At 39.2% G+C, this 21463-nt stretch overlaps 1 protein-coding gene across 1 annotated transcript; it reads right to left on the bottom strand.

Moving 5' to 3' along the window:
• Positions 1 to 4805: 4805 nt before the first annotated feature.
• Positions 4806 to 21326, bottom strand: FKTN (fukutin). Its single transcript, XM_010187128.1, has 9 exons — positions 21211 to 21326; positions 19210 to 19269; positions 16145 to 16348; positions 14397 to 14674; positions 12847 to 12979; positions 11080 to 11209; positions 9939 to 10072; positions 8931 to 9058; positions 4806 to 5019 (listed from the first exon to the last, which is right to left on the bottom strand). The coding sequence occupies exons 1-9, from the start codon at positions 21313 to 21315 to the stop codon at positions 4806 to 4808; spliced, it is 1386 nt and encodes a 461-aa protein (XP_010185430.1). The 5' UTR covers positions 21316 to 21326.
• Positions 21327 to 21463: the final 137 nt, after the last annotated feature.

Genomic DNA, 21463 nt, shown 5'->3' with positions numbered 1-21463 from the left:
ACGGTCCAATCTGATCTTTCTTTTTGAAATTTAAGGTTCTTCATTCTTGCATTATCAACAAAGTGAACAGGATGGAGTACCTGCCACATCGTCCTCAGCCTGAACAGCTCCAGCTCTTTCAACATTGCCTTGTAGTTGATTTCCTGTTGCCTACCATTTTCCTCTCAACACTCCCCAACTGGTCCACCACCTTAACAGGTGAGGGCCTGCACACCAGCTGAAATGCTGAACATAGCAGTAAAAGTTTCGTTTCACTCTTCCTGCAGATGCTAGCACTCTTTCTACATCCCACTTGACTGACTTTTGTCACATCATCCTGTGTTGCTGTACATTCAGCTTGTTATCAACCACAGCTCTAAATTGCTTTATTTCAGAACTAACCAGAACAGCTTTGCACAGTATGGTACTGGCTCAGACATATTACTGCCCTGAGTGATACCGATGTCCTACATCCCTGCAGTCTGAAATTGGGGTACACTGTGCCCTGTAACATACAAGCTAATCACTTTCATGATAAAAGAAGGTATTCATAAGTTTTGGGGATGGAAGAGGAATGTTATGAGCATGCAGTACAGCTTGCAAAGCACCAGGCAAAACATTTCACCTACTAAATTCTGGACAAAATATTTGATCTCTCTTAAGCTGCAGGAAAGATTTATTTCAGGAAAACACGCATAACCACAACAGTGTTAGTTTCCCTCCTTTAAAAACAAAACTTTCATTGTCCCTTTGTTTTTTCAAAGGTACAGCTATCACCCATGCCCCTTAATTACAGCAGCGATTCAGATTTGGTAAGACTCATGCAGTTCATAACTCAGATGCTCTGCCCAAGTCTAAATCAATAGGACATTTATGTACAAAACTCGCCTCAGTAGAGAACTCTGTTCAACCTAATTCTGTTAAATAAGATCATCAGCTGCTGGTGCCTATTTACCAAAAGAGAGGATGCAGATCATTAAATACAAGTGCTAGACAGTCTTTTCATGTGCTTGCATGCAGTCTCCCAAGTTTCTGCATTTTGTTTTGCAATGCATAGTGAGAGAGAATTAGATGAAGAAAACAAGCTTAAACATTGAGGTAGCTGCCCCACTGTGTGAACTCTGGGAATTCTGCCACTGAATAATAAAGGACAGAACTAAGGTCCTGAAAGTCACTGCACCATGACAAGCCAGACTGTGGAAGGAAGGAGGGAAGGAAGGAATCTGTATTATTACACAGATGTTAGTCCTTTAACATCTCGTTCATCTGTAAAAACCAAACAATTCCAACTGACAGTGCAAAGCAGAGACTGTTTTGAGTTGACAGACTTTTAAGACTTATGATGAGGGGAGAGAATTCTAAAGCAGCAAAGGATCCAAACTGTTGAACACCAGGAAGCACCATCTCCCAGACTCTTTCAACGGAAAGGGCATAACAAGATCAGTTACTATTTATTCATTTGGACAGCAGAGAAAGACTCGGCCATCTTTTCAGGACTCTCTCCTAGCTCTATCATCACAGTTTTGTCTACCTTCCATTCCTGATTTTAAAAGAAGAGTGAGGTGGCACATATACAGGCTCTTCTTCTATCATATGATTCCTTCCAGACAGATCAAAAGTGTGGGCATCTCCCTCAGATGCTTGCTGCCTGGCACAGCCAAGCATTGTCTGTTCTGTGCAGGAATTACAAGGTTGTTATACAGCCTTGGTTTGGCTCAGACATACCCTTCGAAAGACCTGCACTGCGCTCTTGTTGTAAGCTATCACATTCTTCAAGTGTTCAAGATATTGTGGTGAGGTGGTGATTTGCCATCACTGCCAGTGTGAGCTAAGCAGGTGCTGAGCTCTAACATCTGATTCTAGAAATATAACCTTTCTTACATTCATATACAAACAATTATTCCAATTTCTATTTTGTAAAAGCAGGAGGTTACTGAAAACTTATACAGAATCATGGAAAGTTGGAACTCCCTCCAGTTGGAAGACAGGACTAACTACAGTTCTTAACTACAGCCAGTCTTGGCTGACATCTGTCTGATGTGTTCTCAGAGACTCGCCCCAGTCAAAGGTTTCGCACATTTCCACACGTAAAATATTCCAGTAATCTACACAGGCAACCTCAGCTCGCATTCCTCCCATTTACTTCTATTTCCTACCAGTCATGGAAAGGGAACACATACATTGCTTCCTTTATGTAAACATCTCTTATGGCTTAAATGTAATATGCTTTGTTTGCTACATGAAAGTCAAGCTATTTCATGTGTTGTTGCTTAAGACCTTTGATGCATGCCATTAAGAGAATTTAGAAACTGCCCTCCTCTCCAGAGCACTTTGAAAATGAAGGCAGTTAGTAAGTTAAGAAGGTAACACAGAATTAAGAAATCATTTTGGATGAGACAATTCAGGAGAACCTAACAGGAAAAAAATGCCTAAATCTGTGTGTATCCACGCGGAATGGTGAGGCTTCAGCCACACAGGGTGCCTTCAAAGAGCGCCAGTTCTACGATGTTCATGCCACTCCCTGGGACACAATCCTACAAGCAGAAAATCTGCACTCGGGGCACTGCACAAACCATGACAGGAGACACCCAGCAGTGCAATATGTTTGTGCAATGGCAAGATCCTTTTTTCTACACATGGGCACCTGCTTTACTCCAAGTATCTTTGTTATGTCCAAGTATCTTTGTGGAAAAATAAAAGATCAAGATAGTCAATAAGCAGTGTAAGAAACAGTTCAAAATTTTTCTCTGTGAGCTATGTCACAGTAACTGCAATGAAGTGTGTTAAATGCTGCCCAAGATGACAAAATAAAGGATGAAACAACATCTGAAGTTGTAAATTAGACTCTCCTTCTTTTAATCAGTGTTAAATATACACTTGTATCTTCTGAAGAGACAATATTTTAACCTGAATAACTTACAGGTATAATCAACTGTTCAAGTCAACCTCCCTTTCAGGGACATGCATTTTTTTTCACTAGTCTTTCCATCTACAAAGTAAAAAATTTGACTATGTTATAATCTTCTGATAAAATCTTTTCTTTCACTCTGTCACAGTTGAAAAGACTTACAGGCTTAATGTACGTTAATAAACAAAGAAGTTCACAGAAGAGTTCTGAACATGAAAACCGTAAGGACATTGGCTTTTTCAATTTTAAGGAAAATTTAAAAAAAAAATCTACTTGAGAAATTATCCTTTATGATGTAATGTTTACTTTGTTGAGTAAATGGTATTAGCAGGATTTTACATCTCTTTTTAATTATTTTTTTAATTAAGCAAAGCTAACAAAGTTACCATATCAATTGAAGAGCCAGCAGGACAAGTTGTGCACCTGGAATGACACAGTAGTAAAACTGCTGCACAGCAGTAGCTATTTCATCTCTCCACAACTGTACACATTTGAATACACAGCCAGAAACTGCAGATCAACAGAACACAAACTGCAGACCAAACCTACCTCTACCCAGCGAAAGAAGGAAAAGCTGCAACCCCTAGATAGCCTTTCTGCTTTAGCAGAGGTTTGAGGCAAGTAAACATGAGCTCCTTTCAGTACACCTTGACACTGATTCACAAGTACTCCTGTACTGTGTATTATAGCTGTAACTCACTAGCAGCTCTAGTGCCCTTGTCTTTCCTGCACAGCAGGACTAGAACAAACTTGGACACAGACACTTACATGAAAGCTATTATCCCTCTCCAAAATACTGAAGAAGGTGGCTTACTTCATTGACCAAAAGCACAAGCAGAAGCAGGAGGAGAGAGCTGTTAGGCTTCTGCTTTCTTCCCATCCAAAGCCTAATGTTACACCTGCGATTACACTGCTGCACATTTGACGGAACAGTTATTTGGTATTTGTACACACTTCTGCTTACACTTACGAGAAAAGAGCTGTGACTCTCCAAGTTCTTCTGTTCTGTGACCCCACATTAAACAGAAACTATGAATACCCCACTTCTGTCTATTTGTAAGAAAGCAGGGATAGCTGTAATTTTCTAAAATCTAGTCAAAGCTTTTACATGGAGAACACACTAAATTGGACATCAAAACCATATTTTTTTTTTCATGGGAAAGACATCCCTGTGGCATACACCTTCATGTTCTTAAAAAAAAAAATAAAGAAGCAGGTAACATTCCCTGTCATAATCACATGCAGCGGTCAGTTCACAAAATCCAACTGTTATGGGAAGACATCCGATGTGGATAGTTTCTCCATTTATTTAGTATTACAGTGTTACCCAATACCTCCTACATGTAAAGCAGGTGGGTCTCATCCAATTCTGTTTAATAGAAAGATTCTCTTTCTGAGAGCAACCTGTTACCTATCTAGGGATGTATCAGTTTCAAATCAAGCACATTTGAGGTACTCGTAATTCTAGTGTTTAAAAGCTGAATATTCACAGGATCTCCTCTGAAAAAAGAGGAACTTCTCTAGGATTTCTCTTTCCTATCCCTCTCTTAAGAAGTGAAGAGTCCCAAAATTTTGATGATCCCAGGAAACTCTAAGCCACCTGGCCACTGCTTACATTAAAACAGTCAAGTGCCCATAAGTTCACTGCAACATTTTTTCTTTATTCCCTTTGTGCAGCTTTTCTTTCAGCTTCCCTTCTCTTCAGTTGCCACATCCTGCCTTTAATCTTTTCCTTTAACCACTTGGAAAATGCATGATGAAGGTGAAAAAGTACCTGTTAAGCAAAAGAAGGTAAATGTCTCCTTAGGAAACAGATGAGAAGTTACGAAAGAAATGGATCTTGATGCCTTTGGGAAACAGGAAGTTACAAACTGACAGATTCAAGGACAGCAGGCATGCTCTACTAGTAGCCAAGTGGTCAGTAGATTTGAATGACATCGTCCCACTCGTTGACAGGCCAGACACCATTGAACTGCACGTTGGATGGTGAGTTCTTCCAGTCCCAAGTCTTCACAGGAACCTTCCAGTCTGGGCCATAGTTGGCTTCAACATACTGAAGGGTTTCACAGGGCACATGTACCTTGAGGTCTACAAATTCAGTCCAGCACAGAGTAAACTTTGGAAAGAGATACCTGTGTCATAAGAAAAGAACAAGGTCACTGGCAGAAGGCTGAAATACATCTCTAAGTTCATGGAGAAAGCAAGCAACTGCTGTGAGTGGCCATGTTACATTCATAATATAATTTTTTTGTACTTCATAGCTTCCTATCTATGAAATACTATTTACATAATGGACAGGGGTGTTATTATCAACAGTAACTGGTTAACATTTGCCAGATGTTCTTAGTAAGGAGCATTTTTAATTCTTTTGCTGCTTATTTCCATATAATCCTGCCACGTATAAGAAATCACTTACTCTCTTGTCTCTATCACTTAAAAACTGGATTTAACAGTTGACGCACTTCTAGATGAGGTAAGACGATGATGTATGTTATTTGGTAGAGGAGATTTTGATAAAAGCAGTATGAAATACTTCATTATGAGTTTGGCCTTTTTAAAAACAAGGTTTTACCTTTCTTCAGTCTTACCAAACAAAGCTTGCAATTCCCCTTCAGTACCCATGTTTACACATGGTTCCAGACTCGGGGCAGCTGCAAAGAATTAAGATACAGCTGCCACCCTGTACTTTCTGAAACCATCTCAGCTCATTCAAATTTTTAAAATCATTTATTCTACTAAACTGACCTTGTTCTGTACCTGTTTTTTTCTGTAGAAGGGTCAACATAAGTCCTACCTATAACTGTGCTTACACCAGTGGAAGTTCACCCACAGATATATTTCACAGTTTGATCAGAATGACATCCTATAGGAGTTCAGTGTCAGAGTCTATGCACTAAACAAGTAAATATCAGAGACTATGTACTATTCCTGCAGAGGATCACTCCTACTTCTGAAGCTGTGAGTTCTTCCACAGAAGAAAAAAAAGTGATCTTAAAAATCCTTTTTACAGGATAAAATTAAATTATAAGCACTCAGACCCTTTCAAAAAGAAGGTAGTTAAGAGATTTGTGCATTTGCATGAATTAGATAACCCACACGTTCCTCTAAGCATAAAGTTAATTTTATTCCTAAGCGCTGAGCAAACAGTTTCAGAAAATAAAACAACCTTGCTTTTACGCCTTAAACGGAGGTAGAGGAAAAAAAGTGATCAAGCACTTTTGGATATATATCCAGAGGCTACTGATTAGCTCTAAACTAAACCAAAAAAAGCAAGAAAGTGCCAGCTACCAAGGGGAAAACAAGATAAACTTTATTAGTGGATCTGTAGTCATCAAATAGCTATTTAGCTGTTATTAACCCAGGAAATCATTCACGTATCACAACTGCAGTGGACGTGCATATACAATTGCTATCAGCATACCACTGAAATAATACACCCTCCAGAGAGTGAATTGTGAATAATAATTCTGAGGAGAACCAACAGATTATTTAAATAAAACTAATCTGCAAACTAAAAAAAAAAGTTGGAAATTTAACCAAAATAATTATTTAACTACTATTAAAATCAAACGTTTCCATTCACTGATGAAAAATGTAGATTCCAGTGATGCTTCACACTACTGGAATCCTTACTCATTTGCTCTTTCCAAGTGGCTGGGGTAAGGCTACATACTCTTGTACATATATACCCCTCACCGTTTTTTCTTCCAATTTCACAGAATCACAGAATATCAGAAGTTGGAAGGGACCTCGCAAGATCATCCAGTCCAACCCCCCTGCCAGAGCAGGATCACCTAGACTTGGTCACACAGGAATGTATCCAGGCAGGTTTTGAATGTCTCCAGAGACTCCACAACCTCTCTGGGCAGCCTGGTCCAGTGCTCTGTCACCATCACAGTAAAAAAGTTTTTCCTCATGTTCAGGTTGAACCTCCCATGCTCCAGCTTGCACCCATTGCCCCTTGTCCTGTCATTGGCTGTCACTGAGAAGAGCCTGGCTCCTTCCTCCTGACACTTGCCCTTTACAAATTTAGAAACATTCATGAGGTCACCCCTCAGTCTCCTCTTCTCCAAGCTAAAGAGACCCAGCTCCCTCAGCTGCTCCTCATAAGGGAGATGCTCCACTCCCTCAATCATCATTCAGTCTCATCAATCTTTGGACATAAAAGTACTGAGAAGATTTTATGCTTACACAAAGCCCTCTGTGTTAAGAGCCTACAGAATTAACTCATTTTAAGGATTAAATCATACAGTATAGGTTTGATTCCCAGATTCAGTTTTTGTAAATACTTAGTCCCTGCTGAAGAATGGGATGAAGATTAAGCAAAATTGAGCGTCATTCTGGTGTTGCAGGCATTCAGGTCAAGCATGCTAAATCATCACATCTCCCAGCTAAAATGCTGTGATCTTTTTACATTTTCTGAGAAGATAATTGGAGTAATACGTATTTGGAATTACTTGCCTATGCATTCTGAACAACCATGTTCTGTCAGGGCTTGGGGACTTGATAATGGTAAATGAGCAGTTTTCTTGCTTCTTTTCTGTATGGTTTAAGTGCAGTAAACTATACCTAAGAAACACCAGTTCTGAATTAAAGGCTTCCTTATGCTACTATGTTTAAGCAAATTAGTTCTTATTGAACTAGAAAGCCATGTTTGTAAACTTTGAAAAAAATTACCACTAGGCTACAAGAAAAGGAAAGTGCTTTACGAAAGCTGGGGTTCCAAAAGAGCTGTAATATCCTAGGATACAGGAGCTGGAGCACAGAACAGGTTCACATCTGCTTTCTATTCTCATGCATTAAACTAGAAATATCAAAGCAGAAAAAAAGCAGCTCTCAAGTACCTGAGGTCTTGCGCTACAATGGACTTCTGAAAGAGAACGTCAATGCTCAATGTGGAAACAGCTATTGCAATTTAGACACAACAGAAGCACAAGGCAAACGAAAGCAACTTACTGGTCAGTTTCTTCAGAATTCATGACACAAAATGCTCCAAAATCTTGTAAGGAAAAACAGACATTAAGCCTGCTTTGGGAAACTGTAAAATTGTTGCTGCATACTAAGAAAAATATTAGGCCACACACCACATTTTCTGTGGGAATACTCCATTAACTCTTCCTTTAGTCTATTTGTAAGCGTACCTTTTTTACTCTGATCATCAAAATATCCCCCAATCTTTATAGTTTCAGAACAGAGATAACTAAGACAAGCACTCAGATATTATCATCATCTGCAGGACACAATTCACTGAGCTCCCATTAGCTAAATATAAGCAAATTTATCTTTCAGATAAAATATGAAAGATAATGAAATCCTATAAAGTCAACAAGATTTTCAACTACTTCGCAATTGCCTCTTTCTGAGTTAAGGTGGGTGATGGAAAGAAACAAATCTAATTATCAAAACCTAGATTCAGTTTGCTGAGTAGATTAGGAAGCTGTTGTACTTATTTGCTGATTTAACACCGAAAGGAATGAAGCAAGAAATTTAGGATCCTACTTAAAATTCCACTTTCAGAACATGAACAGGAACAAGGTCTGCAGTAGCCACCTGTGTTGCTGTCACAACATTACGGTCAAAGTGTTTCAAATCATTACCACAAAATCCAAAACTATGGGGTTTACTTTGCAAGGACAGTTGAGGCTTTCTGTCCTAACACTCCGCCATGGAGACAGATGCCTAACGACTCATTTTTTATCGCAAAACTAGTTTCTGCAACACACAGTTTTAGAGCAGTTAATTCAGAGCTTATCACAGTTCGGATAAGATCTGCTTGATTCATCCCATGCCAGCATTGCTTTTGACTTCACAAGAAAACTGACATTTTGCAAGCCCAGCACCTCTCTAGTAAGGCTTAGCACTGTTCTCTTTCTACTTCTCTCGTCTCAAAGAGCAAAATCTTCACTGATTCTCCACTGGTAACTGCCTTTCCCACAAAGAGCACAGACTTTACCAGACAATCACCAACACCACACAAAATGCCAACACTAAACACTAACTTGCTTAATTTCTTTCCTACTAGAGGTACAAATCCAGTTCATACTTAAATTTCTTGCCCGATTTGGCCTGAGTTCCTCCATTCCATATGTGGTCTTCCTCTTCATAGAAGAAAAATATATCAAGTTTCACATCATCTTCTCCCTGGAAAGAGAGTTCCAAACTGTCTTCTACCTGCAAGACAAAAATACACACTGTATATACTCATAAAAACACAAGGCTACTTATGTGAGCAGTTTTCAGAAAACACAGTTTGGTCTGGTATGCAGAGTGACTACTATCCTAACTGAAGAAAATACACCAATTCTGCAATTTCTTTTTTAAATTTCTGATCCCTTGAGAACACTGGAAATTTTCTGCACCTCAGCAGGACCACCTTTCTCTTTCTGCCCTTTAGCCTCAAAAACTTTAGCACTATCTCCTTCTCCTCTGCCACAAGCAAAATAATCTCAATGAATAAACATGATCACTGTTTTCTTCATTTAACACACTTCCCCTATGATAAAGCACTCACTAACATCAGTAATGATTTATCACTTGAAATGTGGCTGAACCTTCATATTTAATTTTTATTCTTCTGTCTACCATTCTGCAGCCTACGCTCTGAAAAAGCTAAATAAAGATTCACATAATCTAATAATGAACAAGCCCAGTGCCCACCTTAAGCCATCCTTCCCTTTCTGCTACCACCTCAGAGCTATCACCAATACTCCTATATGATGAGGCTCATCCGGTCTCAAAGACTAAATTCTACCTCCTAAATTCTCCTAGCAGCACTGACACAGATTAGCTCCCTTTAAAACTTATTCAAAACTTATTCTGAGGTGGAATTTAGACTCCCCAAACAAGGCTGAAGCTATTAAGAAAGGTTTTCTCTCACACACTGTCCAAAAGAACACACAAAAACCAAGACTATATGTTTAGGTAAAACCCTAATGGGTAAATGTCTGCTGAGGAGACTTCAGATACCTACTCCTACAAAAGTAATCTGTAGCTGTAGTCAAACTTACGAACCTACAGAAAGACACATGAAGCAAACTCATTATCCAAGTACCTTGCCAAATTTGTGCTTCAGTGGTAACCCTGCTTTCTGAAAGGCTGGAATAATATCTGCTTTGTAGTCCTTTATAAAGACTCCCAAATCCACATCTTTGCTGTGAGGAATAACATTGCACTGTCTATACCAGCCTGAGGAAAAAAAGAAAAAAAAAAAGAGAAAAAAAACAAACTAGTTTATTCAGGAACACGAAAAATCTATCAATAGAACAAAACCAACATAAAAATGAACTGCCATAAGGTCATCAGGCAGATATCTTCGAATAAAGCTGTAAACAAGACCTCTAATTTTCTCTACTATGAAATGACCCATACTGAAGAAAACAAGTATTACTGCACTTATAGCCAGCTCTTTCTTCCAGAAAGCCAAGAGTGAGAGAGAAAACACGAACTCATACAAAGATAAAAGATCCTCAGTTTTCTAATCTAAATGTCTTCAAAGAAAAAACATTATTTGAGCCCAGATCTAATCAGGAATGAACAGTTACAGACCTACAGCCGTGCTTTTGAATGGAAACTTATTTTAAGTAGTATCTGAGATGTTAATCATCTTTCAAGTAGCACTGCAAAACAGTAAGACAAGAAGTGGAGTATCTTTTTGTCTGTTTCGTTAAAGCAGCTTCTATTAACTGTTCAATCAGAAAATTATATTCCCTAGGACTAAACAAACACAAGTCAAATGTGCACACGTGAGTTTTCAAAAACCTATTTCAATAATAAAAAAATTTTTTGCCAGTAGTAAGATAGTACTACCATCTTCAGCAGAACCGAAAACCTGCAGTATCCACTCTAATATCCTGACATTTTATTCCAGAAATTTCCAAATCAGACAATTTAGTGAACTGCTGATTACCTTCTAAGCCGTGATCAACACAACACAGTTAATTACTAACAACATCACATGCTTCACTGGAAATTTGCTCAGCACCTCCAAGGCTTAAGTTTCCAAAGAAAAAGCATTTTGTCAGAAGCAAAAATTTCCTAATTTCCAGGTCTATTTCAACACATCTAATGCCACATATTACCTTCTAACCTGGTACACTTAGCTGCTAACCTCAACTGACATCACAAGCAATAGAGGATGAAATGATTAAAATTTCAGATGAGTTTAAAAATGTAACATAACACAAACGTTTTACCAAGGCATGTTCCACTGCTCAGCCAAAACTTTACACCTAAGTTATTCAGTGTCAGGGCAGCCAAATGGATCAAGGATTTTGCCTTTTTTCTGAACTCCACTGCATCAAGCGAGGCATCATCAGGATACAGCTGGAAAGCAAATGAAGAATACACAAGGTATTGTCAGAAAGCAAACTTTTTCCTTCATTTGTTAGTGTCCTAAGGAAAAATTACCTTTAAAAATTTACTTAACTAATATCTGGACATAATCTCTATTCACATATATAGCCCAGTTTCAGAACATGCACTGGAATGACAATTAAATTTTAAACTCTGAAACATCAATCTTCAGTTTCTCCAAACAGGAAAATTTAAAGGCACAGTAAAACAGAAGAAGAATGTATGTATTAGACACCGATTCTCAGCACTTGGCAACAACACAGATGAACCCTATCTCTGCACACACACTGAAGTCAATACCCACATGTCCCGGGGGAAAACAGAGAATCAGTTACTTCCAGCACATTTGACGCCATCAAGTGTTACAACTGGATGTTGACAACTTCTGTCATATAGTAGAAACAACCTGAACAGAAAATCATGCCCATCTTTCAGCTGTGACAAAGTCTTCCATTAACACAAAACCCAAAACAACAGAGCAGTCTGGGCAAACATCATCAAATCAATCACAGGAACAAGCACCACTCGGCTTCAGGACTGATTTCATTAAGGGCTCTTGGGGAACAAAGAGTTGAAATGAAAACGTACTTTTCAAAACAGATGCCAGGTGCTAATTTCAGCATTAAAGCTCCAGCAAAGTTCAATATACCTTCTGAGGCACATTTTCCCTGCCTGTGGCAATTACTGCCTGCAGGTTTTAGAGCTGAAATGGAGCATGCTTACAATTTCTGTCATTTACAGGTGAAGTGACCAAATACAGGTACCCTTGGGTACAGTAACCCTCCTGCGACATGTAAAGGGAGCTATAACCTACTGGACTGAACAAGGATGGCCTTGCCTTCCCTGAGAAGTCTCTTCCCCAAAACCTCAAGTGTCTGAGAATGGAACCTCTATGGTTCTCTTTTTCCCACCCTTCTATGAAATCAGAGATGGCTCAGATTCAGTGACCTGATTCTGATTAAGACTTCCACAGTCTTAATTGTGGTGACTCTTGACCACCTTATATCTCAGCCCTATTCAAGTTAGGACAAAATGCTCCCCCACAATGCAGCAGAAAGTTTTATAACATCTGCTAAATCCAGTAGCAATATTCTAAAACTAATGCTCTAAACAGTGGTGAAAACATTAGCTTACATGGTGAAAAAGCAAGTAACTAAGTAATTTCAGAATGAATATACCATTTGATATTTCAAACCAGACTAGGAACATGGAACTGCAGTGCATGGTTCAAAAGAACATAAAGTGAAATATTACTCAGAACATAAAAGAATTACCATGAGGAAAACTTTCAGCCACAAAGATACAGAAGATCTTAATTACATGAAATATATTTAACAGCAACAAAGTATGAGAACTATGGACATTTTGGTTGCTTCTTTTCAAAGTTCTGGAAAATGGAAAAAAAAATGCACTCACAGACCATTACTTTCAGTTAAGGTTTTAGTTTATTACCACTTACTGGACACTGTGGATTGAGTATCAGAGGCTGTATTTAGCTCTGTGTACTCAAACAGTCCCATCTAGGTAAAAACCAACTGTTTCTACGTTTGGGTGAATCACTGAAAACGAACATTACATCTCAGAGACACTACCTGATAACCACTAACCTGAAAGAAAGCCCGAGCTTCTCTGTACCTACATTCAAGAAATCTAGAGTGTGACATCTCCTCTAGAAAACTGGACGGATTTTTTGGAATTTGAACTTTTAAGTCATCAACGGAAACAAGCAGAAGTTCTGGTCTGCAGGGAAAGAAAGATTATACATTACCCCACTCAGATCCTTTCCAAACCACAAGCCGCTTTAAAAAGCTAATGTATACTACTGGCAGTGTTTAAATACACCCAAAACTGATCATAAAAGGGCAACAAGAGCCTCAACAAACTGCCCATACACTTCTACATTTTGTTTAAAAAGAAATTCTATGCCTATAACTTCACAGTCAGTTTGTCAGATCATTAATTCCTTTACTGATTCATGACTTGCACTGAATTTGTTTAGAGCTGTTGTTCAGTGTATTTGAATATTCAGGCTATTTATTTAGTTGTCTACATATGGGATGCATTTAAGAACCAAATTTTACACTATACTTTGAGGCTATTTGCATTTACAATTCAAAACTGTTCAGCCTTCACAATGAATGAAATGTGGTGTTTAACAGCTTACATAGTTGACTTCAAATGTTTAGGCACAGTGTAGATTCCATGTTTTAAAAGGAAGAAAGAATGGTACCAGTTTTAAGGAAGAAGTTAAACATTTACTTTAACCTGTGAAATGTTTGGCTGGTTTTCTCTGATTTATAGCATACACACACAGCCTACAGGAACACTGTTCTCAAAGCCTAGTGCTTAGCTTTAAAAAGAGTTACAAGATTTGCCATTATCTATATTTCCTGAAATACTGCTATTGAAAGCATTGTAAGAGAAGGTAGACTTTTACAGTAACTTCACCAATGTAATGTAAAGTTTAAGACTATGGACAAATAACACCACCAATTCAAACATCTATGCAAGAAAGAAGCCCCCTCAGTGTGTTAACATCACAGGTTAGATGCAATGGTTGGCATATGTCTTTGTGGGACAAATATCAACTCTCTTTATTCAAGTTCTTTAACGCTGATTATTTGTACTATTACTGAATGGGTTTCTGTTGCTTCCCTTTTTCATTTATTGTATCATATCTGTATCCAACTTTTGGATGCATATCGCTACAGAAAGAACACCAAATATCTATCAGCTAGTACTAAATCTCTTGCCACTTTAATGTTACCCCTGCATTGATAGCACAGATGGCTATCAACAGATTTCAAAGTTTTAAATATATTAACAGTAAACCACTGACTCTAGAAGATCCTCTGGTACATTCAACCTCAGTCATGACTCCACTTCTCTCATCTTTCTGCCTGCTTCAACCTGGCTACCCAGCAAATTCCTCTAAAATGCAATTCTTAATTTATAAATGGTGGGAAGTTCTTGTTTTTGGGTAAACAGAATTGGATTTACCCTCATACCTTAATTTACCTGCACTTTGAGGTCTAAATCATACAGGAACTAAATTTTACCACCTTACTTTAGGAAAGAGAGTAAATTTGTATACAGGAGAAAGAAGTTACTTTGGAAGTATCATAATGGCCTTTTCCCTCCTTTGTTTTGAACTCACTTTTCATATGCTCCAGGGTAGCGACCAAAGTGGAGTTTCCGGAAAGGCACAAACTTCCTGTCCATATGTTGTCTGAGTCTCAGGGGGCCATGCCAGAGATAATTACCACTCCTCTCATAGAAGACCACCAGGTGAATGGCATGAGACGCTAGTTTAAATATGTAGTGCAACGGAATTTCAATCCCAGACAGGTCATCCATCCCATCCAAGCGGGGGTCCTTGTTTATAATCTTTAGCCATTGGAAGCCCATTTTCTCAGCAGTTCTAAAAAGGCCCACCTATAAATGAGAGGGAGAAAGAGAGAAAGCAGCTAAAGATCAGAAAAATCAAAACTGAATGCTAAATGCTTATTATTAACTGACATTATTCCTCATTTTCTAACCACTTAAGCATAAACTATTCAAAAATTTCTAAGACCTTAAAGATCAGCAACAAGCAATTCCAGCCATTGTATTTCCTTGTCTTAAATTCTGTCTCTCAAACTATACAATAAAACAGCAAATAAATGTTGTAGGCCATGACTGGACTAGGTTTGCTTCTTGTCATAGCAACCTTCTCCACATCCTCAAACTGTTCTCTAAAGTCACTCTTGTGCCAAACCTGGTGTTTGTTAAGTCCCTGGGTAATACCACTATTTCAAAAACAATTACTGCAAAATTTTCTCTTACGATGTATACGAATATTTGGCTAGATCTCACCAAAACACTGAGTGTTGTGCTAGGTAACAGGCTTTCATATTCCCATAGAAAAAGGGAATGAAATTCTGGCTGATAAGAAAAGAAATAATCAGCATCTGAAGACCCTTTTAATTATCCCCCTTGGAGTGTTTAATACAGGCAAATCAGCTTTTCCTCTGGACAGTACAGATATTATCAATAAGCCACAAAGGAAGATGGATTTATCTTAGTGTGCTGCCACACAACCTTATTCTGAGTTTCTTTAATTCCTTTACAGCTATGGGTAAAACAACTGCCTGATCAGATCTAGAGTGCCACCACTCTTCTCTTGAGTGGGACTCCTTCATTAAAATAGTCACAGACCACTTTAATGTCTCCTGTTTTTTGGATTTTTTCGTTTTTGTTTTGTTTAAATGCTGTTTGTCACTGGTATCTTCAGTCTGTATAAATTAATCTAATAAATATGTCCAAATGACACTTAATTGGTGAAATAATCTTGAATTCCATTTTATTCTTCATCATCTTACACCTCTATTTTTAACACATTCATTTCAAAATCTCAGAACACCAAAGAAAAACAGAGATACCAATGCAGAATAAAACAGTTTAAGATACAAGAGTGTTGTAAAAGAAATGTAAAACAGCAGACTATGATAATAATCTTTCCAGTCTTGTCACATCAATACCTGCATTTCCTCCTTGGTAAATCCCCAAACTTGAGATTTATTACTGCTGTACCTACATGATAGGCATTATAGGTTTTCCTTCTTCCTTTCTAACAGATCACTCTTGTTTTCTTTTTGGCATGGCCTCTTCCTACAACTTGTTATAAATACTGCAGATAGCCTCTAAAAACTTTTAGTTACCTGTAAACGACTCAATGTGTCCAAGCTAGTGCCTGTATACCTTTTACTTTAAAAAAAAAAAGTTTCCTCTACCGATACCTCTACAAGTTTTCCACACAATTAATTCAGTGGTCTTAATACAAACATGAAAGCATTATGTCACAAAATCATAGAACAGTTGAATGCATTACAATATAGAAATGTGTACTGAATAAAAGGTACTTACTTCATGTTTCCATGTTTTGTCCAGTAATGCGAATGTTGTAAAGTCTCTTGGAGCACACAAGTACTTGCATTCCGGACTAGGGCCTTCAGGAGAGCTTCTGATCTGTTCAAGGTCTTTATCAATAAGTCCGAGAATCAAAGGATCGATCAAATACACTGGTACATTGTGACTGGATATTAAGCCTAGGAACTTCTTAATCACGTGCTGTTTGACAGATGATAAAATTAGAAGTTAGAAATACCATCTTTAAGCATACAAAGGTTAATAGAATCATAGAATGTATTGTGTTGGAAAGGACCTGCAAAGATCATCTAGTCCAATCCCAAATACATTAAAACTCTTTGATAGAAGAAAAAGAAACCAAGCCACTAAAAGAAGGAAATCTTATCTCCCAATGCATCTTCTGAGTGTGCATTTTACTTTCATTAACATCAGTGGAAAGTGAAATTTTCTCATTCAGAAGAACAGGCTGCTCTCAGGCTTTCCAGGTCTCTATGACTAGAGGAAAAATCTTTCCACTTTCATTAGAACTTTTTACAAGTTTATTATAAATTTAAAGTGCTAGATTTGAGAGGACACCAGGCTAAACTCTAGATTCTTTCCAGATCTAGATTGAGTTGGGAAGCACTTGAATGAAGTAGATGAGATGTGGTGCACATGTGGGTGCTAAGGGAGATGGCTGATGTCATTACGAGGCTGCTCTGCAACATCTTAAAAGGTCATGGTGGTCAGAAGCTGTTCCTTATGTCTGAGAAAAGGCAAATCTCATGCCATCTTCAAAAAGAAGGATCTAGGGAACTCTGGACAGCTTAATCTCAGTTCCCAGGAAGCTTTAGGAGCAAAAGCCCCTGGAAAGTCACATCCAAGCACATGACGGATAAGGACAAGAATGGCAAAGTCAGTCAAAGGCAAACTGCACCTAATCACATCGATAGCCTTTGCAGAAGTGGGCGGGCAACGCGAGAGCAATGGACACTGTTCACACCTTGACTAGCAAGGCTTCTGGCCCACTCCCAGACAGTATCCCAAAACCTCAGGTATGATGCCTGCTGTATATAAAGGGTGATTAAGTGAGAAGGTAGGAAGTGAGTGCTATCCAGTCCTCAGACACTAGTGTACCCAGGGCACTCAACCATGGTAACACTGCATAGGGGGTTAAATGCTGCAGCAAGGAGGCCTTGTGACTGGTGAGAGGATTTAGTAACTTGACTCAGTGGAGAACTTTAATTAGGTACATTTAAATGTCCACGGCACACAGAAGATCTACAGCAATCATTGCTACGCTGCTATTAAAAATGTAGCTATGTATTCAAGAGTTAAATTTAATAACTTCAAGTACTGTTCTAATCAGAAAAAAATACTTGCTCAGAACAGCAATGTCAGGCTTTATGTCTGTTACATCTCAAGGTTTCTAAAAGAGGTGTGATAAGGGAAAACAATGGCCTACTACCCAAGCTCCCTGTCCAGCAAGCTGACCCTGGCTTTCTAACTGAAGCTCTAACCTTCCTCCTGTCCAGCTGCTGACGCTGTTCAAGCAGACTACATAGGAGATTTGGCTTCACAGAGATGTAAAAACGTGAATAAATATAGAATGTGGATCAACAAAGAGAATTTAGGCAGCAGCACTACATGTACTGTACGGGCACAAGCAAGGCCACCCTCTTAGTGATTTCAGCTATATGGAGCTGAAAGGTAAGTGATGTGCTAGCATTATTTCTGCAAATAAAACAAGCAGATCAGACTGATGAACAGGAAGGAAATCTGTGCAAAAATACCCTTTTTTTCCCCTGACATTTCTCCAAGGAAACAGATGCTTTTAGTTGAAATTTAAATAAATGGCAGAAAGAGATAGTGATGATGTCAAGCAGCTAAGAGAAATGCATTCAAATGGAGTACTTTGGACTCATCAAGCAGGAACTCTGATGAAAGTTTGGAGTACATCAGGCCCCTGGCGGGACCATGGAGCATTCTGCTTTGTTACTAATGATCCCATAAAAACAAGTTAAAGCTTAATGAGAACTCTGTACACAAACTGGCAGATCACAAGTCCACTGCGACCATGTCACCTAACATGTGACAGAGTAGGCAGTTCCGAGGGGTGCCACCTCTAAGAACAGTGAGACATTCCTGGTGCAAGCAAGCAGTCCACAGAGCAGTTGGTTTGGATTATTCCTAAGAACAGCTCTTAACCTGAGCACCTTTCCTCTTGCTCAGCAGAAATAAAGCATTTAAAGTTATTTTGCTAACTAGCAACATTATCATATTGCATCCAAAGTGAAAGGCAGGCAGCTCCCAGGGCACCATTCTCATTAACCATCTGTGCTGCTCTTCCACTGGGAGATCTGTTAACAAAAGACTTCTGTAAAAGTGTTTCCAAGCAAATGCTAGCTACAAATAGTATAACGGAACTTCTGATTCCTTGAAGCCAACATGACGCTTTGATTACACTCAACCTCGCAAACCTGAAGTAAGACAACAAAAAAGTTCCCATTTCAAGTATCTCATGGCACTCTTAACGCTGCTCCTGAACACTGGAATATAGAAACTGGTGAATGCTGAAATGTGACGTCTTCCTGCTTGTGAAGAGCTTTATGACTCAGTACAAGTAAGTAACACAAAACACTGAGCAGCAGGATAAAGACCACCAGTGAGCGAAGAGGTATTCTGTGACTTGAGACCTGCAGCCAATTCTTTTGCCATGCTATTATCAAATAAGCTGCATATCAAATAAGCCAATCTTTTCAATACTCAGTCTGAAAGAACACAAAATCCTGGATCAGAACTTCTGTATCAGAAAGAACACATTTCACTTCTTAAAATACTAACAACATTACTAAGAACTGCACAGGCAAAGGCTGCTAAGCTCTAAAGGTTTCTTAACTCCATTTTAAACTGATGTTCTGAAACACTTCAAAACTTCACTCAGTGAAGAAAGTATCTCTTAGACCTTAACACTAGAAAATCTTCAGTGAAGAGGAAAGAGAACTAAACTCCATGTTTGCAATTCCATGTGAGTTTTCTGAGACTTGCAGAAGAACTTTATGAACCAGTGACATGGTACATACCCATCTAGTGTTGCCTTGGCCTGACTGGCTTCCTCTGACTTTTGAAAAACCAGCTCCATTCTACCAAAATGAAAGAAGGGGAGGGAGAAAGAAAAGAACAAAAAAAGTAAGTTTCAGTTGAATCCCTGCTTAGGATTTCTTAACAGAACATTCAGATGCATTTATCCAGTTAGTGCTTGGTTATGCCTCTGGTCACAGAATCACAGAATCTCAGGAGTTGGAAGAGACCTCGAAAGCTCATCCAGTCCAACCCCCCTGCCAGAGCAGGATCACCTAGACTGGGTCACATAGGAATGCGTCCAGGTGGGTTTTGAACGTCTCCAGAGAAGGAGACTCCACAACCTCTCTGGGCAGCCTGGTCCAGTGCTACGTAACCCTCACAGTGAAAAAGTTTTTCCTTATGTTCAGGTTGAACCTCCTATGCTCCAGCTTGCTCCCATTGCCCCTTGTCCTGTCATTGGCTATCACTGAGAAGAGCCTGGCTCCTTCCTCCTGACACTTGCCCTTTACAAATTTAGAAACATTCATGAGGTCACCCCTCAATCTTCTCTACTCCAAGCTAAAGAGACCCAGCTCCCTCAGCCGCTCCTCATAAGGCAGATGCTCCACTCCCTCAATCATCTTTGTGGCTCTGTGCTGGACTCTTTCAAGCAATTCCCTGTCCTTCTTGAACTGAGGGGCCCAAAACTGGACACAATATTCCAGATGCGGTCTCACCAGGGCAGAGTAGAGGGGAAGGAGAACCTCTCTCGACCTACTCACCACCCCCCTCCTGATACACCCCCCCAGGATGCCACTGGCCTTCTTGGCCACAAGGGCACAGTGCTGGCTCATGGTCACTCAACTACAGTACTGAATGAAGTCATAAACAACTGCTCTTGCTTAGTCTACTTAGAAGGGCAACATAAGCCTTGAGGACTTGTAGACATGCAAGGATTCCATGATCAGGCCTCAGGTTTCTAAGTCAATATGCCAGTAAATGTAAAATAGGAAGATGACAAACACAAACACTGTTAGGCAAATAAGAAAGACAGCAGGACTATACCTCAGTCTTTCCAAATGTAATTCTAGAAAATTAAATTTGAAAGAGTATATTCATATCATAAACCCAAGTCAGTTAGTGGCTCAGCTTACAGCTTTTCAAAAGCATGATGAATTTCTCATTCACAGCCTTGTTGCTTACAATCAGAAACTACAATTAAAAAGTCAAAGGTTGTGGTACCATCTAGTACTAAGACCATCTTCTTTTATTAAGAATGTTCCCACCAAAAGAAAACAAACTCAGGAAACAATACCTTTGTAGTTCTTCTATAAAAACAAAATTAAGACATTAAGTTGCAAGGAGTTCCTTTGTTGAATCTACACTGCAACAGCAAACTATGAAGTCATTTAAAAAAAGGTATTTCATTTATTGTAACATACACCTTTTTCCATTTCGGAAAATGACACTCAGCTAAACATTCACAGGTGGTATATAAGCAGGATTTAATCTGTAAAATCTAGAAGATTATGAATCACAAAGCACTAAGAAAAGTGCAGAAAAACCTGGGTTTTCTCTTAAAAACACCACTGTTCAAAAACCTGCAATCAACAAATGCTGCCACTTTTGTTTCTTCAGCAAAGCCCTAAGACAGAGCTTGGTTTGACTTCACCATCAATAGAAGTCGCCTAACAACAAAAGTAGGAAAGCTTGTGAAAATTATCTTGATGGCTCAAACCCACAGCTGAGAATAATGAAAGGCACTGCATTTTAGAATTCATGGGATACCTCTGGCTGACATAATGATTCAAATATCGGGGTGACAACCAAAATCTGACTGTACCCCTGCCATCAGAACCCTGCTCAGGCTACCTAGTTGTTTCAAGTCAGTACCATAGGAACTGTGAACTATATGAGGGAAGTCTGGACACGGTATTCATGCTGCTAGAGGACTCTGAAGAGAACAGGCATTATACTCGGTTACTGCACAAAAGCAAGCCTGTGAAGGACAGCTCTCTTACCTTCTGCGATAGGTAGAACTTATAATAGTACAACTGGAAGAGGAGGAAAACCAGGCTGGTCAGAGAAAGGAGCGCCAGGACCACGTTCTTATTGATCTTCTGCATTAGTCTTCGGGGCGCTCTCGATCACGGCCTGGAAGAAGCGCGGCGTCGCTCATCTTCTCCGCTTTTCCAGCATCTCCCTGAACGCCAGCGGAGGAAAAACGGGGGGCTGAGCAGGCCGCGCCGCCAGCTACAGCCGGCAGGCCCGACC

Source organism: Mesitornis unicolor, unplaced genomic scaffold (genome assembly GCF_000695765.1).
Source record: "Mesitornis unicolor isolate BGI_N332 unplaced genomic scaffold, ASM69576v1 scaffold46956, whole genome shotgun sequence".
Lineage (NCBI taxonomy): Eukaryota > Metazoa > Chordata > Aves > Mesitornithiformes > Mesitornithidae > Mesitornis > Mesitornis unicolor.
Note: the sequence above shows the minus strand (reverse complement) of the source record. Positions and strands in the feature narration are given on the sequence as shown.

Excerpts from the sequence above, each read along its gene's own strand:
- FKTN (XM_010187128.1), bottom strand. The coding sequence starts at position 21,315 with ATGCAGAAGATCAATAAGAACGTGGTCCTGGCGCTCCTTTCTCTGACC. Across the intron at positions 16,349-19,209 it reads GCCAAGGCAACACTAGATGG|CACGTGATTAAGAAGTTCCT; the intron begins GTATGTACCATG and ends TCTGTCAAACAG. Across the intron at positions 5,020-8,930 it reads AAATCGGGCAAGAAATTTAA|GTATCTCTTTCCAAAGTTTA; the intron begins GTATGAACTGGA and ends CTTATGACACAG.